Consider the following 27,729-nt stretch of genomic DNA (forward strand, 5'->3'; position numbering starts at 1 on the left):
GTTGTGGCTGATTCATGTAAATAAAAAAATATTTAATATAAAACTACATTTTTAAATTTCCATTTTAATCACAATAAATATTCACAACTTATTTCTTGGTTGTTGTTTTTTTTTTAGTTTGATCGCTTCTTTTACGCGCGGCCGGTTCTTTTTGTCCCTCCGGACGCGCCGTACACGACAACCAACTAACGTGCTATGTTGTGACTGAGATAGAGAGACGTCCTTCCTCCAAACAGCCACGATTTTAACTTGAACACATGTTATGTAGGGAAGTCTTTGTCGTCCTTTGAACCGCGCAATCTTTCTACAGTGTGGTCGCTGCGGATTTAAACCCCAGCACCGCTCGTTTTACTGAGCTAACGGCTAATAAAGGCTAATAGAGGAGACAGCCAAAAAAAAAAAAAATAACCCAAAAACTAGAAGGTAGCCGGCTGCTGCTAAGTGAGCTTAGTGTGTTCCGCTTGGGAGCCTGCAGGGAAACATGTCAGCCGCGCAGAACGAGTACAGGAAGCGGAGCAAGAAGCGCTATGCGGCGGGTCACCACAACAAGCGGTGGAAGGGCTCCCGGGAGCTGGAGGTGGGCATGCAGGGGATCCTCATCACATGCAACATGAACCAGAGGAAGTGCACTGCGGAGGCCTTCAATCTGCTCAATGAGTACGCCGAGCAGCTGTATGGGCCCGAGAAGGTGAGCCTTGGAAGTCTTGTAACATCTCTAGTTTGACTTTTCCAGATGCACATGAGGCCTTTTCAGCTCTCTGTGCAGACTCAACAGGAAAGATGCACTAATTAATCTACTTGGTTCTAATTTTTATACATTAAATTGCTCACTTCTGTGTTTTGTAGAGGCAGCAAGAAGAAACCATTGGAATATTTGTGTCTTATGCACTCCGCACCGATCAGGCATAACATTATGACCACCTTTCTAATGTGTAGGACTCCCTTTTGCCTCCAAAAACAGTTGTGACTCATCAGAGAATGGACATGGGCCTTCAGAGGGTGTCCTGTGGTGTCTGGCAACAGGATGTTGTTAGTGGGGGGGTGGGGCCTCTGTGGATCATCCCACAGATACCTGATCAGTTTGGGATCTAGTGAATTTGGAGGCCAGGTCAACACCTTGTGCTGTTTTTGTGCCATCCTGCTGGGGGTGACTGCTGCCATCAAGGAGTGTCATTGCTATGGGGGTGGGGGTGCCTGGTCTGGTCTAGGTGGGTGCTACATGTCTAAGTAACATCCACATGAATGAATGCCAGGTCCAAAAGTTTCCCAGCAGAACACTGAATTGTCACAAGATGGTCAAAGTTATTTACTTTTCCTGTCAGTGGTCATAATGTTATGCCTGATTGGTGTACTAAATTGCTTTCTAAATGAATTAACTGTGTCAATCTTTTATAGAGCTGGAGCAATCGATATATGGTAGTAATGGAAAAAATACAAACTGTACGGTAGAGAACAGTCCTTAAGCTTCATATTGATTTCATGGCAAATAAAGAGTCTTCAGCTGCACGTCGGCGTCTTTCTTTTTCACTACTCTCTCAATTATTCATCATCTGCGGGAATAATTGTCAAAACCCTTTTCAGATCAAACGCGGTGCTAACAATGTGCCTCTCTCGATCGCAGCTGCAGGAAAACGCCGGGAGCAGCAGCGGAGAGGAGGAGGCGGAAGAAGAAGACATGGACGTGGCGCTGAAGAAGGAAGTGGCGCAGCTGCGAGCGTCCGGATCCAAACAGCAGAGGCGCTTCCAAGCTCTGGACAGCGGGGCGAACAACGTCATCTTCATCCGAACTCAAAACCTGGGTAGGAACATTTTAATGAGAGAGTAAATTTATGATCCTATATGGGGTTGTGCTTACAATTTAGTTGATTTATTTTTTCTGTCCTAGAATCTGACAAACTGGTTCATCACATCCTGTCTGATCTCCACACCACCAAGAAGAAGAAGTCACGTGTGATCCTTCGAATGCTGCCGGTAAGAAACTAAAACCACTGCGGTATAAGCCGTCTAACACAGAAGTCTCTTTATTGACACATACATCGATCAGGCATAACATTATAACCACCTTCCTAATATTGTGTAGGTCTCTCTTGTGCCTGCAAAACAGTTGTGACTCATCAGGGGTTTTATTTCCGTTGCCAATGTCCCTCTTGTGTTTATCAAAGTAGATGTTAGAGTGTGTAACATTTTCATGCTGCTGTCCTCCGTGGCTGATCCTTGTCTTTGTGACCTCCAGGTCACTGGAACATGCAAGGCCTTCCAGGAGGACATGGTAAGATACCTGACCACGTTCCTGCAGCCTTGGTTCAAAACCCCAAACTGCGCTACCTACAAGATCGCCTTCAAGGCCCGCAACAGCAGCCACAACAAGAGAGACGAAATCATCAAATCTATCGCAGGTAACCTCCGACCCAGTCTCCTGTATTTTACCGCTGCTCGACTCCCGCTCAAGAAAACTGTCCCGTCCCTTTTGTTCCTGTCTGCTTCCAGGCATCGTGGGGAAGCTGAACCCCAAAAATAGAGTGGATCTGACGAGCCCCGACCTGACGATCATCGTGGAGGTGATAAAGGCGGTGTGTTGCCTCAGCGTGGTGAAAGACTATACGCTGTACAGAAAGTACAACGTTCAGGAAGTATTGAAGGAGGACGCGCCCGAGCCCGACGCGGCCGCCGCGAAAACGGATACGAACGCGGCCGCCGCGAAAACGGATACGAACGCGGCCGAGCAGACGGAGGAACGCGGCGCGGGGGAGACGGACAAAGAAGAGGAGAAGAAGGGCGGAGAAGAAGTAGCAGAAGAGGACACAAGCGCGCCGCAGGACAAGAAAGAGGTCGATGAAGGTGAAGGTGGAGGGGAATGAGGAAAAAGATAGGCTGTCCGTTGGTGAGACATTATCTTAAGTTGCTTTTTGTTGTAGTGTTTTTGTTTTAAATGGACTGTAAAATGATTTGTCCGAATAATAAGGTTGGCAAGACAGGAGCCTAATTACATTTTTTTTTTTTTTAAATAATCAAAAACAACAGACATATCTGCCAAACACTGACACCAGCTTCACATTCAACGGATTTTAAATTATCTGTAGATATTTCGCATTTTTTGCCGACAGCTGAATTAGATTTTTTGATTTTCAGTGTCATTTTTACTTTTGACATTTTTACTCAAAAAAAAAAAAAAAAAATCAAATAATAAAAAGGGAGTTTTGCTCAGGTTTACAGGCGTGTCACATTTAGTAACTGTCTGCGTTTTGTAACAGTTGTCTTCTGAACTAGTCCCTGTTATTAAAGCTACCTGTGTGTTTGACTCGTCTCCCTCACGTCCTTGACTTATTTTAAGGTGTGTTCTCCTTATTGGCACAACTAGAGGAAAGTAGAGGAGGATAAAACAAGAGAAGGATTGAACGTGACATCTGCAGCGAGGTTGGTTATTCTTTTTTGCTCCACAAGATGGAGTTAATGCCTCACCTAGCAGAGGTATGAACGTGGTGTCGGGCTGTGGTTTTTGTTCATGGATTAACAATTTTTTTGGACTACCGTTTAAATAATTCTCTTAATATGTTTCTTGCAGCTCTTTTGCTAATTGGGAACAGGATAGACTTTCACATTACCCAGCAGTACGGTATATGTCATTATAGATGTCATTCATTTACATGCACCTGATCACAGAAGGGTTATTTAACATGGAAAATACAACTTGTGCTAAGAAATGTCACTGGTTTTGGGGGAGTTGATTCGTTTTTGAATTATATAGTATAAACCGATCAGGCATAACATTATGACCACTGACAGGAGCAGTAAATACCTTTTATCATCTTGTGACAATTCAGTGTTCTGCCAGGAAACTTTTGGACCTGGCATTCATGTGGATGTTACTTAGACATGTAGCACCCACCTAGACCAGACCAGGCACCCCCACCCCATAGCAATGACACTCCTTGATGGCAGCAGCCATCCCCAGCAGGATGCAGCCTGACACAGACACAACAACGGTTTAGGAACAACTAAAAAAAACATGAAAAACAGCACAAGGTGTTGACCTGGCCTCCAGACTCACTAGATCCCAAACTGATCAAGTATCAGTGGGATGATCCACAGAGGCCCCTCCCCTCAACCCATAGGAATGCCCTCCACTAACAACATCCTGTCTACAGACACCACAGGACACCCTCAGAAGGCCCATGTCCATTCTCTGATGAGTCACAACTGTTTTGGAGGCACAAGGGAGACCTATTCCTATATTTGGAAATGTATTCTCTGCATTTAACCCAAGTCCATTTTGTGCACACACCGCACGCAAGGTAGTGAGCATATTCCCGTGAGTAGAGTCCAGATGCGTTCCTCAGGGACATCTCAGCCACGGATGCCGATGGGACCGTTCTCCATCCTCCTGGGATTCAAACTGCCAGACACATAGTCACTTCTCAAACCACTACGCAGCTGCACATGCTAATACGCTCACAATGACAACACGTTTACAGGTATAATCTTTACAATTTTCCCCGATACCATTTTTTATTCATTTGCTAATCACCCGAAACTCAAACAATGATGGGACGGTCTTAAGATTCGCAGATGATGAGACATGAAAGCATTAGATAAACTAAAAGTTTGACTTGCTGATGATGATACAAGTGATGCTCTGTCTTTTTATTCAGTCTGTGAGGGGGGCACAAGCATGTACAGGTATACTACAGTGCATTTCAATTCGTGCCAAAGTTGCAAAAACTAAACAAAAAGATAAAATTTCCGTCTTCATAGCCTTTGCATTAACATGACTTAAACATACAAAATATGAGAGCCGTCTCCTGTTTTTGTTTGTTTATTCCAGTGTTTGCAGAAAGGTTTTACATCCGTGTCTCTTTGTCTGGGTTCTGCATCCACTCTACCGAGCCGCCCTCCAAAGGTAGTGAACAGCTTAATGGTTTATTTTAAGAGATCCAAGCCCTATTTACAGATTTGGGGGTAGACACATCAAAACTGAAAATTTAAGCTTAAAAACTGCGTCTAAAGCAGAAATGGTGCAGTATATGTTATTGTTTGGATGCAGTGCAGTGATGGTAATTAAATAAGAATAAGGACATCTAGTTTATGTTCTCTCTCCCCCCTCCCTCTCTCTCTCTCTCTCTCTCTCTCTCTCTCTCTGTCACATGCACACACACACACACACGTGTACACACACATTAAGTGATTTGCGAATTCTTTTTCTGCTCATTACACTCGAGCTGAACCATTGCCGTGACCTGCGAGTCGTTATCTCCGCCGTATTTTGCTTAAAGTCCCAAATTGCGTTGCCACTGGCGCTCCGGTGCCCCAGTCTGTGAGACCCGCTGACAAGCTTGTGGCTCCGACGCGAAGGGGGAAGGACTGGTGGTTTTCAGCCTGCCAGTGTGTACATCAGTACAACACCAATTAGATTAACTTTCCTACATAATGGCTAACATACACTGATGCCGCGTAATGATGTGTATGCTGTCAGCTGAAAGTCTTGTGTTTATAGGAAATGTAATACCAGAGATGCATTATTAGTGAATAGTATTGTTTTAGCAGATAAAAATTATAATTTCCTATTCGGTGAATTAAAATCGCTTCCAAATCTTTGGAAGCGGACACTTTCACATGTTTAGCCAGGAACCGCATAATCAAAATCAAGAAAATATTTACAGTGGCAACCAAATGGTGCTGTCTACGCAGGAGAAAATAGCGTCTGATGTTTTAATTGCCCCCAAGGCCATGTCTAATTAAACCTCCGTGGGCACTAAAGTCCATTGGTTTCCAGACAAAAGCCGTACAAGCACGTACACACTGCTCTGCCACCGAGGACTGTACCCTCATTCAGGTTTAAATGTCACAGGCCTGTGAAACAATTACATCCACGGGCGCATGTGCACACTCTCCCCAGGGTCAGGATTAGCATCCATTGGTGTGGCTCCATATCTGACCTTTATGGGTGGCTAAGTAGTGCTCTCCAGGGTCTCATTTGTCTCACTTTACCCGAACAATGGCCACAGCCCCCAAACAACTGTAGCTTTCTCTCTTTCGGTGCAGAGTGAACACAAGCTGTAGCTGAGGCTGCAGAGCTTCAGAGCTCGCCAAGGACTCCAGGTTTACTGTCACTAACAGTACAGACTTTTAAATTTATACAATAAATAACCCGCAGAAGACGTATTTATCCGTTAGCTTATCCTGTAGACTCTACAGTGTAGAGGGTAATGAGCGGCTTGAATCTATCCCAGCTGTCATTAGGTGAGAGGTGGAGTGCATCCTGGACAGGTCGTCAGTCTAACTCAGAGCTAACACCAAAAAACAAACAAACCTACAACCAATTTATGATCACTTATAGACGGTTTAGGCTTCTGCATCAATTTGATGCCGTAGCAGACCCTAACGCCATAGCAGATGTGAACCTCATCAAGGCTCTTTTAGAGTACTGCGACACATAGACGCTGTAACTTTGCCAGTCGGGTTAATTTTTGTTTCTACTTTCTTCTTCACTTTCAACAATGGCGAATGAAACGTTCGCCAAAGACGTAGAGTCGTACGCATGTTTCTATCACAGAGCCTCCTCAGTTAACCTTTCCATCTTTATTCATCCAAATCAATCAATTTAAAAATTGTGGAGATTGAGAAGCAGCCGGAAATACTGAAGCAGAAACACGTTACTACCAAGCGGACCAATCACAGATCTTGCGGTCTGCGTCGCCATGGTGAGTAGTTATATTTCTTGGGAGGTGCACGTCAGTTACGACACTAGCGTCTGCGTAGGGTCTGCGCTGCCACCGTACCTACAGCTTCAATTTCACGCAGAAGTCTAAACCGCCAATCAGAAATGTAACTATGCACCACGGAAACGCATACTGCAAGAGCTGTGATTGGTCCACTTGGTGGTAGCGTGTTTCTGCTTTAGTATTTCCGGCTGCTTCTCCTGTTTTGGATCAATAAAGATGTAACACATTGAGGAAAGGTTAACTGAGGAGGTTCGGAGATATAAAAGTTTGTATGACTCGTCTTCGGCGAAATTTCGGCGGCAAGGTTTCAGTCGCTATTGTTGAAAGTGAAGCAGGAAGTTGAAACAAAAATTAACCAGACTGGCAAAAAAAGACACAGTGCCGACTGTTTGGATGGCGTTTTTACAGAGCGAGCCAGGCTGACGAGGCACAAGTATAAATGGCTCACACAGGCGTCGGCTACGTGCGTAGGTTACGGAGTCTACGTCCCGCAGTACTTTAAAAGAGCCTTCAGTCTTTGGAGTGGGACAAAGCAGGAGCACCCGGAGAAAAAAAAAGAAAAACACACGCAAGCACAGGGAGGACATACATGTTCAAACCCAGGACCTTCTTGCTGTCAGGTGACATCTCCCCATCCACCACACAGACATTGTTGTGTCATTACATTCAAATTTTGCCAGCATTTGATCTTAAACATTTTAAGTGGTATCCTCAGAACGACTTCCTTTAAAATGAATGAGTGATTCCTGTAAATTAGAATATTTATTACCTATGTGAGGCATTAAGAGATAGCTGTCCAAAAAAAAAAGAAAGGACTATTTTCTCTTAGTAGCACCAACATTGTACAGATGTATATTGTGATGCCTAGGAGAAGAGCCAACCTCTACATTGGGAACCACTATAATTTTATAGTAATGTAAAAGAGACTTCAGTGCATTAACTGAGCCCTAAAAGAACAACCTCAGTGCTGCCTGTATAACACTGCTGTAGACATTTTTAAAGACGACACTGAAAGTAAAGATGGCTGACTTCCATATCTTTCCATGGTAGCAGACCTTCACACGGCTGATGGGAACAAATAAATAAAACAGAGCTCATTGTTAATGCTTCATTGTGACATGTCAAATTGTCTGCTGTGAACAACTAGTCCAGATATTCTTCTAATATTAGCTGTAGGTCTAGAGGACGACCAAAAAGGAGGTTTACGGATATGACGTAAAGGAGGACATGAAGGTGGTTGGTGTGAGAGAAGAGGATACAGAGGATTGGGCGAGATGACTCCTCAAGGGAACAGCCAAAAGGAAAAGACCGTACTAACTGAGATTATTTTGCATCTGCTTTTTAAATTCTTGTCAGTCAAAAACGCTGCGAATTAAGGCTGAAGTGATTACTCATTTTGCTAATGAAGAGGACAGATACATCTACTTCTGGCAAAGTTTCCGTGAGCAGACCAGCACTGACTGAAAGACACTGAATGGGATATTTCTAGACAACTAATTGAGGCCTCGGAAATGACCAAGAAGTTGCTTCTGCTACAGGAAAACAATTATATTCCTCGTTAAACTGTTGTGTTGCTGCGAACGTATTGTATAGTAAATCCTTTTCTGTAATTTTGTCCATTCCCTGTAGGTATGTGGCAGTTTACAGCATTTCCAGATGCCTTCTCTTTTCTATGCATAGTTAATAGATGCACACGGCAATGATTTATTTATTTATTTGTATCTATTGTTGCGGATGATGATGGCAATATGTTTTGGCGGACATCAATTTCTCCCAGAGATTTTGTGTATATGTGTGTGTTTGTGTGTGCATTATGTGTGTGGCAGCCAGCTATGTGAATGGGGTTCAATAATGAGAAATGCTTATCAACCCTGTACAGCTTGTCAGCTCGCTGCCATTAGCCTGTTACCCCAACAATCCTACAGGTAGGCCAAGAGTGCTCGTATTGATTCCAAATATTCCTATTTGTCCCTGCAGTAGGGAAGCAATCAGCAGACGGATTTAGCTGATTAGGATTACGGGGGAAGTAATTTGCGGAGGAAATAAGTGAGCGTCTATTAATGTTGTTGAATTAGTTTTCTCAATACCTGGCATGAAGTTGCTTTTTGAATGTAATATATAATAACGTGGATGAGATGGTTTTAGGAGGAAAGCTGAGAAACAGTTGAGCTGAGGGGGGAAAGCATGCAACAACAAGGAACACAGCAGCAGGTTTTCCCGTCCACGCACATTAATTCAGTCGTCCTCATCAGCGGTGTAAGCCTGGCTCTGGTTTCTTTTACATATCACTGGGTGGCTTTTGCTGTAGAGGGACGCACTTGAGCATAATGCTAACAAGAACCTTGACAATTAGTTAGACAGGGGAGGCTATGTGGGGGCAGAGAGGCAGCAGGGCAGCCTGCGGAGTAAAGATGTGAATAGAAACCAGAGGAAAATAGAAGAACGGGGGGACTAAAGAGAGGAGGTGGAACTCGGACGTCAGCTGAGTGACTCTGAAAACTTTTAATTCTTTTTCTTTTTATCCAAATAATAATCTGTGCTTAAGAGGAAGTGGATCAAGGCCTTTTTTCACTAATGAGATTTGTGCTCAGTATATAACTCTAGGGCACTCTAGGCTACTTTACTAGTCTTCAGTGGCTTCACCAGCTTTTTTTTTTTTTTTTAAGAACTGCGTCAGAGGCAAAAATAAATGTAAAACAGTTTCATAATTATATATTAATTCAGCTGCATCATTGTTGGTTTGCATTGGGCTGGTTTTGCTAGTTATGATGCTATTGCTAGCTATTAGTAAAAAAAGCAGCTTATTTATTTATTTAGAGTAGAAAATATAGTGAAAGTGTTAATAAAATCTTAAAGGAGGTATGCAAATACATGAATAAATTAATTATTATCAGGGCAATGACCAAAGAGTCTGTGGTGCTATAATGCATCACAAAGCTAACACACAGTAACCACATACTGTATTTACTCAAAATTTTGCTAAGATTAGACCTTTTAACACAGTTTTTACTGTTTAAAATATTATATTATACCACAGAAGTCAATAATTTGCATAAAAAACAAAAGTAAATTAGAATTTTTTTACAGTAACTAAACAGAGCTAAAAGAAGAGTTAGCTAGCAAGCTAAAATAACAGAGTTCTGTCTGATCTATTATCAGCGCAAGCTAGCAAGGAGGATAGATTAGTTTATTTATTTATTTATTTATTTATTTATAAGAAGAGTTAGATTAGAAAACAATTGTGCGTGCAGGTGATTTCCACCTCCCTCTCTCACATAAATATATTTATTTGTCAATGAAAATAATTAATTCAGTTTTTTCATGCCAGGTAGCTAACATAGCTAATGTAGCAGGCTAAAGGAAAATTAGAGTGGCAGTAAAAGCAGCATTTCACTGACGTGGCTTAACATGTGGGTAAATAATAGCTTTAAAAAACATAAAATGATGACATCAAAACTTGTCTCTATGTCTCCTAGTGTGTTGTTCAAGAAAACTTTCAACTTTGAGATGTTTTCTCATGACTTTTGCTGTTTCTGTTGTTAGCGCTGCCTGTCTTTGTTCAGTGTACACCGTATATCAAAGATGTGTTGTAGTAAAAAGCTGGCAGGCTGGTACGTACATCAGCGTTGAACAAACTCGACTCCTTCTGTTGCTAAATCTGTGTGTGTGTGTGTGTGTGTTTTTTTTAGAAGAAGATCTTATTGGATTGGATAACAGCTGCTACAGAGGATCGAGATCGTGTCACAGTGAAACATGTATATGTGATTTTCAGGCAGATGACAGACACACAGAAGGGGTTGCTTAAGAGGACATACAGCCTTAACAGGATTGGAAATGGTACCAACCAGCTGTAAGAGGTAAGAGAGAAAGAGCAGGGGATGAGAGTCAAAGTGGGCGGAAGGAGGGGTTGGCCACGCGGGGAGGAGTGTTGTCACTTAGCCACAAAGTTGGCCGATGGACGCGTTTTGCGGCAACAGCTTGGAGAGATGGCTAAGAAGAGGGATGAAATGCATGTGGAAGAAAGGGAACGAGCTTTGGGGATGAATGAAGCTGTTAAACACATCATCAAACGCTGCAGGCACAGCAGGGGGCCTTGGGATACACCCGTCTGAGAGATGGGTGGTGTGGGTGTGTGCTTGTGTGTGCGTATAGTTTTGTATTGGCCTAATAAACCATCCATCTGCAGGGAGAGGAGAGCAGTGGATGTGAGGAGCGAGCAGGGGGGGTTACAGCACTCTTTATGCTCAATATTTACCCCCCTTTCAAATGCACAGACCGACAGATACACAGTCCTGCCCGGAGGTTCTTTGATGCCTGTCGATACCGCTGCGTGATGATGTCATACGGCAGAAAGCTTGGGAGGGAGGCATGATCAAAGGAGAGAGGGAGGGATGAAGACGCAGGAGAGGATATCCAAGACAACAACGGGACAAAGATGGCGACGGCTTCTGCAATGGGACGTCCACTGGCGTCCAGACCTCCGAATCCCCACGACGAACCCAGGCCTCTGAGCAATTGCGTTCCCTTCCCTTGTTCTAACGGGATGACCACCAGCATGACACACTGGAACCACCAAGCCAACCTCAGCCATCACTACCGCCGGGCTAGCACGGTAAGCTCTCCGTCTACCTTAGCCTTCCCTCCGCCGCATCAAACCCTCAGCGCCCCGATGCCTGGTTGCCATCCCTCCATCCCGAGTATTTATCACGACTTGTCGTTTATTCTAATAACGCATTCTCCACCCATTTTCCCTTCTTTTTCTCTGCCCTTTCATCATGGTCTTTTTTGGCTGTTAATATAGGCCTCTCTTTGCCATCAAAGGCAGCACATCAATTGCTTTGACTCCCAAGTGTATGTGTGAGGGTGAAGGAGAGAAAGGGAGAGAGGAGAAAAAAGAACAACACCATGTATCAAAGATCAAGGCACGCTTTCATGCCTGGCTTCGGCCTTAGTTGGGTCTTGCTTTCCATCATCTTTCCATCCTGCCTGTTCTAGGGCTTCAGAGCGCTCTCCGAGAAACCATCGACGATTCCTCTCCGACCCTCAGCGGGTCCAAATTCTACACATACGCTTAAGAACATGAAATCGGACACGTTTGTGGGGAGGCAAAGATTTTTTTCTGATTTTTCTTTGAAAATGTTCTGTAGCTCGCAGGCTACCGGGCCAGAGCTCTGCCCCGATGATGACAATACGTGAAACAATATTTGAATAAGCAGCAGGAGGGCAGCCTGCTAATCCACTGTGGCTAATCCAGTATTGGTGCGGGCCATATTGGTAGCTGGAGTATTCAACCCCATCACAATACACATCAGCAGGACGCCATGGCAGATATACTGACACTCTTACTACAGGCATGGCTGGGAAAGGCCAGCAGATGGATGGATAGTTGGATGAACGGACTGGTGCATAAATGATATAGATAGATAGATAGATGGAGAGATGGAAACCCTTCATAGTGACACTACCCCTTCTTTGTTTCATAGATAGTTTAGTCGTCTTAATCTCGTATTTTAAGCAAAAGAAAAACAGACATAATTGTATAATTATGAGAGAATAGAGACGATGGATGTGAGTTTCAACCCTTCACAGCTCTGTGATAATATTTATGTCTAATTTTATAGTAAATTCTCAGCGCTAACAGACCCTGAAATGTTGAAATCAAAATAAACTCACTATACAACAAACTTTACAGAAAAAAAAAAGAGCTCCATCGCCCGAGAGCTTCCATATCTTCTGTTTTTGTAACTTTTAATGCAGCCAAACAAAAAAATACTTGTCTCCAATTAATTTTCTCAAAGAGCAGAGGTCTGTTTCTCTTTCAAGGGGTGTATAATGAAGATTTCACTCTCTGTGAGCATCTAAATGGGTCTTTGTGCTGGGAGGCCCCCAAGAGATAAGCCTGTTTCTGACAGGCCTCCGTACAGACGCCCAAATCTGCTCTGGCAGCTGGAACAAAGGGACCCCTGAGCTGGACCGGCGCACTGACAAAAAGCCGCGACTCAGTCGTTAAAGGCGGCTGCCTCAATTTAAGATTTATTAATCTACTCTTATCTTCGCTGGAAATTGTTGTTTTTATTTTTTTTACAGTAATGGAAGAGATTTTCTTCTTTCTTTTTTTTTTTTTTACTGAAATCGAGAAATTTAGAGGCGGCCACTCATGCGTCAGTGACGTTGTAATTAATCTCTATTTTGGAACTAGTGTTGCACATGATATACATTTCTGCTTGTTAGCTGAAGCATGCAGTCTCCCGCAATAAAACCATTTACGGTTAAAAAAAGAGAACCATAAAGCCGGGCAAAAAATGATAAAAAAATTTATATTATATGATATTTTATCACATTGCTGTTGTAGTGTAGTTCAAGAAACACCCCAGATGGAGGCTATTTGTGGACTTTCTATGTAATTCATCAAGTTGATGCAAAACAAACATATATAAAATCCAGGACTGTCAGGAAGCTGCATCTATCTGTAATGTGTCGTCCTGACTTTCTATATGTTAACTTTGCTCTCGCTGTCTGTTCTGTACACATCTATTTTTCATGCCTACATGTCTCAGAGGACAGATCCGTCCTCGTCCTGAAGTGACTTCCATTCACCCGCATTTTTGGAAAGTGACTGCCGTCCAGTTTACGTTTATAACATTCAACTCCCGCCGAACGATGATGTGACTCATGAAGTTATGACGTTAGCTCAATGCCACCAGTCGTGTTCAAACAAAAAAACGCTATATATAAGTGAAATTATCAGTTAGGGAATTATCGTGTTTGAATGCAAATTTAAAACTAAATCCTTAATTCAACGCCTAGAGCTGTTCAACCATGAGTCTTCATTGACAGGTCTGCTGTTTTCCAGTTTTTATGGAAATAAATACTGGTCCACCTATATGTCCTTGGGCTTGACACTGAATGCTCTCACTGGTAGCTGAGCACCTTTAGGCTGTAGGCTCCTAATTATAGGACAGATAGATAGATAGATAGATAGATAGATAGATGGATAGATAGATAGACAGATAGATAGATAGACAGATAGATAGATAGATAGATAGATAGATAGATAGATAGATAGATAGATAGATAGATAGATAGATAGATAGATTAGGGCCAGGTGTATTAGTGCCCCCCCTTGTGTGATGACCTTTCTTCAGCTAAGAGCTCAGACCTCTACAACAGTCTCTCTCTCTCGTACACACACACATATGAAGCTGAGATTCATTATAGATTCATAAGTACCAACATGCCCCCAACCCCTCCTCACCAAGACATCATAAAGGTCAAGTTCATCTTCGTCAGTATTCTCCCTCTGTCTCCTTCCCTCTCTCCTCATTGTCTCTGGGGGCACTGCAGCAGTTGTAACAACACCAGCCTGTTGCCACAGGAACCTGTCTATGCAGGTGCAGCGTGTGTGTGTGTGTGTGTGTGTGTGTGTGTGTGTGTGTGTGTGTGTGTGTGTGTGTGTTGACTGCTGAGAATATTGGCCAAAGTAATGTGAATACATTTCCATAATGAATCATGTTTACCTCGGTTTTAAAGTCTGCCACTCGAGCGCGTCGTCATTTTCTGGACGTCTCCGCTGCCTGTCTTCATTACTGCCCCCTGAAAGCCCCCTCTAGATCTCCTACTGAACAATTTCACACCGATCGAACTGACATTAGGCATATAGTCCAAATCAAGTTTTGTGGTTAAAGTGTAGCATACTTCTATATTTTGCTTTTGTTTTATTGCACCTATTTTAAGGGTGGACAATAGTATCTTAAAACACGTGAAGATATAAGCAGGTGAAAATAATTAGAGTTGCCTCCATTCAGGGGATATTTACACAAATGGAAATTCAGATAAAGAAAGTAATTTTTATTGAGTATATGCTCAAGCAATAAACTGTATCCACAATATGTTTTTTGGGTGAGTCCAGAAATAAGCATCTTTAAATTAACTTGCACGCACAAATATAAACAGTAGAATCAATCCCAGAAAATATAATTTCTCATATCATGGTACCACATTTAAATATTGTTCTGCTCAAATTGGACGCTGTTTACATTTATTTTTACTAAAACTAAAAAGAAAATTGTCTGAGGTGCTTTAGGGCTAGCAGCACTGGTGCTTGTTATTATTATTATTTTTTTTTTTTCTATTGCTCTTCATTATCCCTGTTGTTCCCCAGCTTCAGGTTGTCATGGAGAAGCAGTTCACCCAGACAGGGGCAGAGATGAGGACAGGTGCCTGGACCTCACCTGAGCCTCCAGACCCTGCGCCCTGGAGGCATGGTAAGACACGAAGGAAACTGTATCTAATTTCATCTTCTTTCTACAGAATGAATACCTATATCATATAAATCCTGCGTCAGCTCTGACCACGGTAAACACAGATACACCTTCAAATGAAAACCATCCAGATGTCACATTCAGCCGCTAATTAACCGTAAATGTACAAGCTGTACAAAGAGCAATGGCATTAATTGATTTCTGGTCCTGCTGTGATGCTAAGGAAATTGGCATTATTATATTTTAAACTTAAAAACAGCAAATGCTTTGAGTTTATAGAAGAAATAAAAAAAATATTTATAATTACATGCCAGCTAGTCAAACTCCATCTTATGATGATGATCGTATGTTATGATCCAAAGCTCCAGTGAGAGAGCTTGTTTTTTTGTTCTCTGTTATTATTTAGCTCTATTTTTTTATTATAGTTAGGTGTAAGGTTATAAAATCACATATCCTCCTGACTACCAGTAGTTCAAATTTGTCATCTGTGGAGGACTTTTGTAAACCTGAATATCTCCCACCCACTGCATACTACTGAATTAATTCCTTTTGCTATATCTACAGAGGACATTTAGGGCTTTTCAGTGATGCCAAATGTGAAGAGGTGGGGCTTTGGTACCTTTCTCTTTCTCATTAAGGAAAATGTCGTCCATCAGTTATATGATATCTTAAAAATAAAACCTTTTTTTTTTTCAATTACCTTACAAAAATTGGGCAATTTAAAAAAATAAATAAATAAATGTGATAGGACAATGTATATATATATATATGAGCACATGTGTATATCATATACAGCATCTCTCATGTGACATGTGAAACGCACATGTATGACACATGTGGAATAACATGAGGAGGTTGTTGAATATGTGGAAATATGTCTTTCACTTCACAAGTCTGTTGGAAATGTAGAGCAAAACCCTTCTCTCTCTCTCTCTCTCTCTCTCTCTCTCCATCTCTTTCTCCCTCCCTCCTCTTTTTCTTTCTCTCCATCCCTCCTTCCCCCTTTCTCTCTCTCTCTCTCTCCTTCCCTCACATACAACTCATCCAGAAGCCGGTGGCAGCTCGGTGCTCCTGAATGAATGACTGACAGCCCGACGGAGGGGAGTGACAAGCGGGGATGCTCAGGTGTCTGCAGCGGCGCGCCGTGCTGCCCCCGTCCCGTCAGTCCCTCTGCCAGTGGAGATGGGCTCCTTGAACTGAAACACCTGCTCAGGTCAGAAAGAAGAAGAAAAAACAACCATCCGAGAGGTGAGTTGCCTTGCTCTTTTGTGAGCGTTAACATGTACTTCAGACGTGTCTCTCATTCACACGGGTTGATTGCCTGGAGCAAAGTGAGCTGTACCTGGTCATGATGTCTGTGGTGCGCCGGTGCAGTTTCTGTGTCTTGACTCATGGAATATTTTTTATTTTATTTTATTTTTTTATTTTTTTAAATCTATACGTCAATGTGTGGCACAGCCGGTTTATCAGAAGTCATGTGATAACTTCTAATCAAAAGTGATTGTGTTAAAATTTTTCATCTTGTCAGATTGTGTAATGACTCGTTCTTGTCGCTGGGGGCGCTGTTGGACGGGTTTTCCGCTTTACCTGACATAGAACTGCGACAGATAGAACCGAAATAATCTATAAAATCATTTAAATAATGTATTTAATGGAGGCCTTTTTGTGTAAAATAATGTTAAAAAAGCAGTTTACATAAAAAAATCAAGTTACTAATACAAATGTGTTCGTTTTAAACTAATTTACACTTCTGCCCCATGATGTCGCTTTTATCGTAATATACTTTTACTACTATACAATTATACTATATTCAGTAACAGCTATGCTTATATTTTGAATGTAAAATGTTTACTTGCTAATGATATTTTATATTTAAGTCACTTTTAATTAGCCTTATTCTCTTGAGTAGATACTGCTTTCACCACCGTGACCCGAGCAACACAATTAGCACAACGCTGCTGTTCATTTCTAAGTCTTTCTAAATACAAAATTAAAATCTGAAGAAAGTTTATAAACTTTACTCAATGTCTGTATATACATATATGTATATATAAGTATAGTTCTGATTATTAGACTTTCAATTTTATGCAGTTTGCACGAGTTGTGGAGGAAATATTGTAATTTTTACTACACCGTGTAAAGTCCTATATGGCATCTGTAGTAGCTAGTTACTTTGCAGATTAAAGGTAAATAAAAGACTATAAAACACTTTATTTATTTATTATTATTATTATAAACTAGTTATTTATTTACAGTTATTCACTATCTTAAAGCGGTTTAAATAAATTAGACCAGATTTGCTCCACTGCAAATAGCCGCGGCATCAAAATGCTGCTTGTTAGTCGTAGATAGCTAGATAGATAGATCCAATGATATGACATACACAGTAGGTTATTTTTTTCACCTGCGTACTTTTACTGAACTTTCCCGTGCAGGACGTTTACTTTTAAGAGCGTGTTTGCAAATTGCTTTTTCCATTATGTTTATTTTAGAAAAAGACTGATAGCCATGTTACAGCATTGGAAGTACTTTCACTAAACTTAAATTTAGTCAAAGAATACTTTTAAATTGTGCAGTGGTTTACTTGAACATTGTGGGTTTTTGTGTGTATAATCTGAACATTTATTCTAACCTCAGATCTTGACTCGTCGTTTCTACTCGTCGCAGTTCTATAAACGTACTACACTCCGCACGCAGTCGGCGTGCACGCACGTATTCTCTCGCTCTGTATTATTGCTCTGAAACCAGCCACCATGGGGAGTTAAGGGCAAGACGACGGGTTATTTTCGTTAATATTTAATGCCCGAAAGCTATCCATATGCTGCGTTTTGGAGCACACTGTTCACGCCAGTATCCCCAATGCAGCGGATTACGGGGAACGGGCTTTCAGAGACGGTAAGACGCACACTTTGGTGGAAAACACGGGACGTTAACGCACCTAGCTCAGCTAGCAAGCTAACCAAAACTAGCTAACACACTAAGCTAGCTGGCGCTGCAGCCAGTAGAGTGGAAAACGTGCCCTCGCTTTCTTGTTTCGTTTGATCTCACTTCGGCCGATCGGCTGGGGTCAATCAGTGAGAAAGTTTGCGGTGCTTATTGACGAGTTTGCTGGTCACGAGTAAATTCCCAGCGTACGCTTGTGTTGAAGTGTTTTTTTTTTTTTTTTTGCACGCAGGCCCCGTCTTGTGTGGTTGTAGAGTTTGTTTCTGTACCCATCCCCCCACCGTCTTTGCAGGCCAAGATGAATGAGATTCTCACTTCAAAGCACTGGCATCGGTGGTGGCATTGCTGCGAGGCTAGCTAGCTGTCTTAGCTTGTTAACATTTGTGTTGGTTGTTTTGGGGGAAAACGATGTCTCATCCGAGCTAACTGTGATTTAGCAGCTGTTAGCGGTAGCTCGTGAGCTAGCTGCTGGAACTGGAGACAAAAAAAAAACTTGTTGGTGAACTCCAGCTTGGAAATAGCCGTACACAGCATTCAGTTGTTTTTTGGTCGCACTGGAGGAGCCTTAGCTTCCCTTTGAAAGTAATGATGGCGTCACTAAGAGCTAATTTAAAATGTGGTTTCCAATTTATTATTTCTTTGTTTTTATGGTAAGAATCTCATCATTCTCTGCTACTTATGTCTATATTCTGCTCTGTCTTCTTTAATGTGTCTAATTAAGTTCCTAATATGTACATATATTGGTGGTATGACACAGTGAAGGGGCGAGAGATGAGTCAAGCCATCTTTATCATCTGAGCAATAATGTTTATGTGGTCTCTGTGTCAACTCCCACCGCCCCCACTAACTGCTTCTCTCGTTTCTGTTGCAGGGTGAATTGTTTGCCAGCAAAATCTTTGCTACAGGCGAAGATCTGACCTCTGCCTTGTGCAATCAGAGACATGAGTGTTGTCAGAGATATACATGGGATTGGGTACAGGGGCGGCGGCGGCGGCGGTGGTGGTGGGGTTGTGGCTTCTCTGAGCGGCCATACCCACTTTACCGAAGATGCCCCGCGGCCCCCGGTTCCTGGTGAGGAGGGATCTGATGTGGACCCCCAGGTCCAGTCGGTCAGCATCCGTCCAAACGCCCTTTCCCAAACGCTAGGCTATGCCTCGTCGTCCTTGTCATCTAAAATGGGGGATCCATCAAGCTACACTCCCTCCTCGTCGTCTGCGACCCCTCGTCGCCCTGACCTGGACTTGGGGTATGAACCCGAGGGCTCTGCTTCACCGACTCCACCTTACCTGAAGTGGGCCGAGTCACTTCACTCCCTCCTAGACGACCAGGAAGGCATCCAGCTGTTCAGAAAATTCCTGTGCCAGGAAGGATGTGCGGACCTTCTCGACTTCTGGTTTGCCTGTTCGGGTTTCAGGCAGACCAGCCAGGAGAAGAGGGCAAAGCTGGCCAAGGCCATCTACAGGAAGTACATTGTAGATGGAAGTGGGATCGTCTCCAGGCAGATCAAGGCGGCCACCAAGAGCTTCATCAGAGACTGTGTTGGGAAGCCGCATCCGGACCCCGCCATGTTTGAACAGGTGATTAAAACACCGATTGCATGTTTGAAATGTTCCCAATGCGAGCGATGCATGTCGGATTGCGCTGGTCAGTGAGAGATGGTACAAATACTACACAGGCTGTTTGTTATCACCTTAACTGATCCATTTCAGCCGCGATAAAACATTGGCATTTTTAGCTGTTACGGTATGAGCCGACACAAAGCAGCATTGTTATGCATGCATGCAGGCAGGGTACACTGATGAAAGTGAATTGTGCATGCTGGCAAGATGTTGCATGCCGCCCATAGAGTCAGAGTTGTCCTCAGACTGGTTCACAGAGGGGTTTTTTATTTTTTTTTGTTTACACTTCTTTCCCGTACACACTGTTATGAACCTCTTCCTTAAAAAAAACCCACAATAGGTCAGTGTCAGTGTTTACTTCCTCATTTAAGAAAGTTGAAAGCCACATATTACGTTTGTTTTGTCAGTTTTGGAACAAAAGTTTAAGAGTAGTATGCAGCAAGGACGTCCCAGTTGGTATCGGGCATGGATCTGTTATAGTTGTTTATTTTTTAGGTCTGCCCTAAACTAAAACCATCTCTGTGGCGTATAAATGTCTTATTCCTCTTCTGTTTTAACGGCATTTGGCTAACAACTTTGAGCTTCTGGAGCCAGGGGTGGGGGGCTAGCCTCTCCTCACTACGTTAGCTTTGACAGCGCTAATCCAGACAGCATCCGTGCATACATGATCTAGGAGATTTTTTGTAAATTTAAGGTCAGATCGGGACTTGGTATTAAAATATTAGCATCAGATTAGAGGCAACATACCTTGATTGGGACATGTCTAGTGTGCTTTTGCGTTTTTATGCTTTTCTGTAGACGGGAAATCACGTTTTCTGTCAGAATACATGCAACGCAACTCTTGAAGCATGTCATAGATTTGTTAGGAACCTCAGTGCTGCTTTACTGACGGATATTTTTCAAGGAGGGAGGGGGAGGAACTGTGGTCCAGGAACTAAGAGTGGATTTGAGTTCCTGCAGTAACTAACGAGGTTCCTGGTTTTCAAGCGTGTTGTTGTAAAGGATTGATCAGCCTTGAAAAGGATTCTGGATAGTGTTTTGTGACCGAGAAAAAGCGGCAACTGTCGTGTCACCGATTTGTCAAAGCACAGATTTTGTTTTTTTCTCGTGTTTTTCTGCTTTTAGTCATTACACCACAAGAAAAGATCAAATGAGGTTTGAGTTTTGGCTCGTTTTTTTTGCACTCTCTCCCTCATGACCTCTTTCGCTCTTTATCACCTTCATTATGTCTTTGTTGCTCTTTTTTGTTGCAGTTGTGTATATGTGTTGTACACCACGTATACGCCGTATAAGACGGCTTCCTAGCAGGGCCGTACGCATCGCCACTGAACAATAAAATTGCACAAAATGGGATTACATAATTACCATAATGAACCAACTGAAGCTTGTTTTAGTTTTCTCTGCAGCCAGCCTTTCCACACACTCGCTCTTTATTTCTGTTTTTTTTTTAAAAGAGTTTTTAGGAAGTCCTGAAATGTTTAAACATCAGTTCAGTAAATTATCATCTCTAATAAAAACTAAAGCTCTGTTTGACTTGAATTCAAACCAGATCGGTGTGAGTTTAACACACCAGCCGTTATATAAAGACAGTTTGCTCTGTAATTGTGTTGGTATGTAATACTGCTTCTATTAATGTGTTCACATTTATATTTAAAAGTAAAACTGTTCAGAGTCAATTAGTACGATTTAAAGAGTTAGTCCATCTTTAAATCGTGCTTCATTGATTAGTGGGGTGGTAAAATCTGGAGGCATCATTGTTTTTTTGTACCACATATGAAACGTCTGTGTCTATGCGTGTGCTCCAGGCTCAGACAGAGATCCAGGCCATGATGGAGGAGAACACCTACCCTTTGTTCCTCAAGTCAGATCTGTATTTGGAGTACACGCGGACAGGAGGGGAGAGCCCCAAACCTAACCCCAGCGATCAGAGCCCTACGTCGGGGCCAGCGAAGCCTGTGCCCGGGTACTTGCCTACACTCGCCGAGGACGAGGAGTGGAGGTGAGATGAGCTTTTCTTTTTTTTGCACCCTCCTATAATGTACTGTGTGTGTGATCTGAAATCATTAAACAGTCATGCAGCACCGACGATAAGTCAAGATCATAACGGATGTTAATCTGATCTCAGATGTGGCGGCAGCGGTGGAGGAGGAGGAGTGAGGGAAGAGGAGGACGAGAAAGACGAGGAGGAGTGCGGAGACACACCAGCTGGTCGGCTGACTCATAGCCTGCTGATGCAGACGGCTCCTCAGAGAGCCACAGTCAACAGGAGGAGGCAGGACAGCAGGGAGTACAGGTAATAGATATTGTCTTGCATTCATGAGGTGAACCGCAAAGTCTTGGCAGTGTGTTTTAGTACTTCCATGTTGATGCAACATGTTGAAGTTATTCTCTAAAACAATAAATCAAAGTGAATATATTGGAATATTATATTTTTTTGTCTGTTTCATAACGACACTGACTTCCTCAGATGAGATACGTATTTCAACATGTAGCTAATATATTTACCTGTCATTGCGTGTTCAGACATTTGTGGAACAATGAATACAATCTTGATTGTTGATGTAAAAACAGGCACTAAAAACCCCAAAACACTAACGTTATAATTAGTTACACCATCGCTAACGACGGGTATATTTCACCCGATATAGTATACCCAATAAAAAATACTTCTCTAATATATTGAAGTACAAGAATGCAAGGTAAATTAAAGTACTTTTCTATTATTTCCAACTATATAACGATCCATAAAACAAAAAAAGTTCTATAAAAAGGCTCTAAAAAGTGCGAAAATTTAGTGAATCTTTTACGAATTGCTCCTTAAATAAAAAAAAAATAAGAATAATAATGGAGCTAGTAACTTGAAATTCGGGTCGACCCGTTCCTGGGACATGTGAGACTTGTCCTGCGTCACTGACTGCCGTGAGAGCGACAGGATAAGAATCACGAGCTGTCTATAAAAATGTTTTGGACCAAATGACCCTTGGACCGCTTAGCTGCCGCTAGTATCAAAGAATAAATATGTGTAGCTAGCGATTGGTAAAGTAAACTACCTGTAGTTATGTTTTATTCACCTGCTGGTGTGCCGGATTATCCAAGCCTGTGACAGGATGATAGTCGTGCACTGTATGTTGCCATAAAATACCGGTTGTAAGTTATTACCATCGTGTGATTTAGTATGCAAACACTAGGTGAAAATCACCTGAACACGTACCTGTAGAAAGAAAAAAAAAAACAGGGATTAGAGCGGGTAAACACTCCTATCTTTGATGACGTCAGCGAGCAGCCTGAACGCAACCAAGGACCCACGCAAATCAGACACAAGAAACACAATGAAAATCACTTGACAACAATGGCACGGGTGAAAGTCACCCGGCGTTGGTGTTCTGGGGTTAATTGGAAAGTTTTTTCTTTAAGATGCATCCTTGTTTTTTGTGTGAGCGCACCAATAAAAGCGTGTCGTTGCTTCCTCAGGCCGTGGAGAGAGCCGGTGAACCCGTACTACGCAAACATGGGCTACGCTCGCGCTCCAGCGACCAGCGCCAACGACAGCGAGCAGCAGAGCATGTCAAGTGACGCAGACACGCTGTCGCTGACCGACAGCAGCGTGTAAGTAAACGCGGGATTGCCTCGCTCCGGGGACCTCGCACCTTCTTGAATCAAGTTGCTCGGTGTTAACTTTCATCTGCTTTGTGCGTGCAGAGATGGTATCCCTCCGTACAGATATCGGAAGATCCACCGTAAAGAGATGCATGAGAGTGCCAAAGCCAATGGACGTGTGCCCCTACCTCATATACCTGTGAGTACGGATGCCATTCATGTAGCCTAGCCTCAGTATTCACAGCTGAATTTATGCAGAATGAAACATGGATTCACTTTGGTACCAGAGGGCTGTTTTAAAATTCATCTGGTTACGTTTGTGCGTGCACGCTTAGACATAAAGTATATGAATATTTCTTTGAAAATATGTTTTTTACTGATATATTTCCTAGTTTTAACTCTTATTTCATCTAGAAATAAATATTTTTTCCCAGCTTCAGCTTTATAGTTGTGGTTCACTGTCATTTTGAAACCATGACCTGTGCATTCAGGTCATGGCAGAGAGATAAAAAACTCAAAGGAACGCTGCTTGGTTAAAATACCTTTGAACACTGGTTCGAAGGTATTTTAATCAACGTCTCTAACAGCCAGCTGCGAGAGCAGAAACCACTTTGCTTCCGCTTCTGTTGACAAAATGTGTAAAGAGCACAACTTGGCAGCTGCAAGATGCAGCTTTGACTCACAGTCTTGAGGAGTTGAGTCATCAACTTTTAGATGGTGGAAACTGGATGCAGGACCATTTTTCCAAGTAGAACACTAATTGTTTAATTGTTCAGAGTTAATTTCCTCAGTGGAGAAACTGTTGCATCTTACTTATTCAAGTTTTGAATTGTTTCACAATAGCTGCATGCTTCTTGGTTCTCTTTGACTATTGCCCTTGTGTGTTAGCTGCATATTAAATCATAAGTTTAGCATTTAAATATTGGCAGCAGATGTGTGTTGCAGTTTGTGGCATGTCATTTATTTTTTATTTTTTTTTGTGCTCGTGTCTGTATACAGCGCACGTATCGCATGCCAAAGGACATCCACGTAGAGCCTGAGAGGTTTGCAGCGGAGCTCATCAGCAGGCTGGAGACGGTTCTCAGAGAGAGAGAGGCTCAGGAACGTCTCGAAGAGAGGCTGAAGAGAGTACGACTGGTGAGTTTATGCTTCCATTAAAAAAATGCACCCATTAGACATCATGTCAGCGAAGTTCATGTTTAACAGGGCATTGATTTACAGCCACACACATTTCTATTTGTGTGTGTGTGTGTGTAGCAGTGTCTACGGCACGCACACGTTTGAGAAATAAAACACCTGTCTTCTGTCGCCAACAGGAAGAAGAGGGGGATGATGCCGACATCTCCGTGACAACCTCCTTGTCTTCTCATAGCATACCACTCCCCCTCCCCTCATCGTTTCCACCTCTCTACGGCGCCCGTTACTCAGAGACCACTGCTAACACGGCGACGGCCGCCACCTACGGCGGCCTGGTCGCCATGGAGGACTCCCTGGACGACGACCCGGAGTCCATTCTGGACGAGCACGTCCAGCGGGTGATGAAGACGCCGGGCTGCCAGTCGCCAGGGGCAACCAACAGCACCTTAGGAGGAGGAGGGGGTCGGCACACCCCTCCCAAGTCGTCGCGGTCACCCGACGGGGGAATCGGGCCGCCTCAATACTCGCACAGAGGAGGGGGTCACAGTCTGCCGGCCGCGGGGGTCAAAGGTAAGAGGCCGATGCTCGCTGGTGGAAATAGTCATTTGGTTCAGCTGTAGAATATTACACATCTGTTTGGGGATGTTGGACTGACATGATGATGTGCCGATGCTTATTGTAATTCATAAATTTGTCACCTCATGGTCAGTTTTTAGAGAACGCCAGAGCTCTACGACGCAGAGGAATAAACTAAACTAATGTTATGACCAACAGAATACTTCCTGACGGGATTAGTTCTTTGTTTTTAATAGGATTACATTGATTATGAGGTAAATTACAGCATGTTGCGCGCCTTGGACCTCGAGGGAACGAGTTCCAAATAACTCACGAGCCACAATCCTGGCTCTAATGCCGTACTATTAACATTTTTTTTAATAGTAAACCGGAGAGATTGACATATCAGATTTGGCTTTAACTGCAGTGTTTTTTCAAGGTTTCCGCAGCTCGTTAAAAAGTCTTCACTTTGTTTAACTGTCGCACACATTTTGACACGACTGGAAACCTATATAGTCACGTGATCCAGCGCTAACCTCATGGCGTGGCGTAACGATAAACAGTAAATGGCAGATTAATGGCCTCTGTTCTGGAAGACATGAGTCTGAGAGTCTGCGGTGGAGTAATGAAGGCACCATGTTGTATGGATTATTGCATTGTTGAAAAGTTGTATACCCAGCTATTTAGTTATGTAATCGCTGTGGAAGTAATTTAGAAACTTTAAAAAAAAAAGCCTTCTGGTTCTGCTGAAGAGAGCGTGTGTCACTGATGAGTCTTCTCGATTTCCGTCTCAGGTATGCATCATCACAAGCAGCTGTACCACCACAGAGGAAGAGAGGGGCAGGAGGAAGCGGGCTCGAGGTCTCAGCCCAACTTCCTGTGGAACGGAGACCCCGCCAGCCAGTACACGGGGAGGAGTCGCAACTACGCCGACGGAGCTGGAGCCAGCACGCTCGAGGGCATGGGTAGCAGGTTAGCACACATCTTCGGTCTGCAGCGCGTTTCTGTTGCGTGTCGGGAGTGCATTAGGGTGACCTCATGGTGTGTTTTACTTGTTCGACCGCAGCAGTAAAGGCAGCACGCTGTCGAGGCGAGGCTGTAAGAAGGCGTCGGAGGTGTCGGGCAAAGGGGAGGAGACTGGGCGTGGCATGGAGACCCAGGTACCACAGGAGGATCTGGAGAGAAACCAGAAGATCCTGCAATGGATGATGGAAGGAGACAGACAAAGGAAGAGCACTCATGGGTGAGTCTTGTTGTTTCTCATTCGTTACTAGGGATATGTTAGGATTTTGTCCTTAGTTTACAGAAACTCTTTATTGATCTGGTACTATATTATAATAAATAAATAAATATATATATTATTATATGTTTTTGAGTACTAAAAATACTAAAAATTACATTTCTTGTGTTGATTTTTTTTCCCCCAGCGGCAGCACCAGCAGCTCCAGGAGGACGGGAACAAGCACCGAGTCGCCGCGCCCGACTTCAGTGGAGCGACCCGGAGCCGTGCACCCCTGGGTCTCGGCCCAGCTGCGTAACAACCCCTCCTCGGTGTCCACCGTCGTCCCCGGCTCATCTTCCACCCAGGTCCAGCCTTCGCACCCTTTCATCCAGGACCCGGCTATGCCCCCCAACCCGGCGCCCAACCCCCTCACCCAACTGGAGGAGGCTAGGAGGAGGCTGGAGGAGGAGAGGAGGAGGACCGCACTACAGCAGGCCAAGCAGAGGTGCGTGTCGAAGTCGAAATCTATGCTCGCCTCAGTGTTTGTGTTCTTATTTGAGTGTTTGACGTGGATCCCTCTTTCTCCAAGGCATAAATCTGGGAAGCGGCAAGTGTGTGAGAACATGACTGTCGCTTACTACTTCTGTGGAGAGCCAATCCCGTACCGAACATCAGTCAAGGGCCGTGTCGTGACTTTGGGCCAGTTCAAGGAGCTGCTTACCAAAAAGGGCCACTACAGGTGAGAACATGCTCGTTTGCTTTTAAAGGCCGTCGAATAAAAATGCACGTGAGAAACCCTCAAATGACCCCGCCCGTGTCTCCGTCTCGCACGCAGGTTCTACTTTAAGAAAGTGAGCGACGAGTTCGACTGCGGCGTGGTGTTCGAGGAGGTCCGCGACGATGACGCCATCCTGCCCATCTTCGAGGAGAAGATCGTCGGGAAGGTGGAGAAGGTTGACTGAAAATTCGGGGAACAGGAGAACGAGACAGAAAAGATCATCTGAAGAGAGGAGATGGGAAGAAAACATTCAGGTTGGATGAGAGTTCGCCTGCGAGAGAGAGAGAGAGAAAAAAGAAAAAACGAACGACGGCAAGTAGAAGGAAGGAAGGAAGCGATGTGTGGTAGAAGGGAGATTACGCTGCATAGAAGAAGATGGAGTATTAAAGGAGGTGGTTATTTTCATGGGGTGTCTGTGCCTGGATCAAACCCACGTATAAAGCGAAGAAGCTTGGCCAGATGATACTGGAGCGGAGGAAGAAGAAAAGAACATAAATTATTTCACCTGTCCTGCCTCCACTGTGGATATTCAAGGAGAGCTGTAAAAAAAAAAAAAAAAAATATGATGTCTGACCAGTCTTCCACTTCTAATGCTATGGATGGAAAAGGGTGAGGGGACTGCTGGAAGGAGAGGGGATCTAAGTAGTCTTCCACTTCTGCTCTGGAGGAGCCTGTCCTCCGCAGACCATTACAATGCTGCTACATTACCACGGAAACTCTTCAATCGGTGCTCGGGACAGTGCGGGGAGCGGCCTCAGCTCCCGTCGCGGCGGGGTCCGGCCGCCTCCGCCTGTCTCTGTTCCTCATCAGCTGGTGACGAAAGGAGAGGACAGAAGATTTTTTTTGGGGGGTGGGGGGTGGGGTGGGGGGGGAGTGGAACTTTTAGCCTGCTTCTCCT

The 27,729-nt window shown here is 43.5% G+C and overlaps 1 protein-coding gene and 1 pseudogene across 2 annotated transcripts; both read left to right on the forward strand.

The window, feature by feature from the left end:
- The first annotated feature begins 191 nt into the window (after window positions 1-191).
- thumpd1 (THUMP domain containing 1) lies at window positions 192-3,293 on the forward strand. Its single transcript, XM_084560102.1, has 5 exons — window positions 192-688; window positions 1,622-1,799; window positions 1,886-1,971; window positions 2,234-2,396; window positions 2,488-3,293. The coding sequence occupies exons 1-5, from the start codon at window positions 482-484 to the stop codon at window positions 2,856-2,858; spliced, it is 1,005 nt and encodes a 334-aa protein (XP_084416228.1). The 5' UTR covers window positions 192-481; the 3' UTR covers window positions 2,859-3,293.
- Window positions 3,294-17,599: 14,306 nt separating this feature from the next.
- LOC311500032 (axin-1-like) lies at window positions 17,600-27,661 on the forward strand (annotated as a pseudogene). Its single transcript, XR_014699912.1, has 13 exons — window positions 17,600-17,875; window positions 18,795-19,500; window positions 21,348-21,541; window positions 21,668-21,835; window positions 23,014-23,148; window positions 23,242-23,338; window positions 24,139-24,276; window positions 24,456-24,846; window positions 25,626-25,803; window positions 25,898-26,074; window positions 26,259-26,558; window positions 26,643-26,792; window positions 26,889-27,661. The product of XR_014699912.1 is annotated as an axin-1-like (transcript).
- The last annotated feature ends 68 nt before the right edge of the window (window positions 27,662-27,729 follow it).

Source organism: Chelon labrosus (assembly GCF_963514085.1).
Source record: "Chelon labrosus genome assembly, chromosome: 2".
NCBI lineage: Eukaryota > Metazoa > Chordata > Actinopteri > Mugiliformes > Mugilidae > Chelon > Chelon labrosus.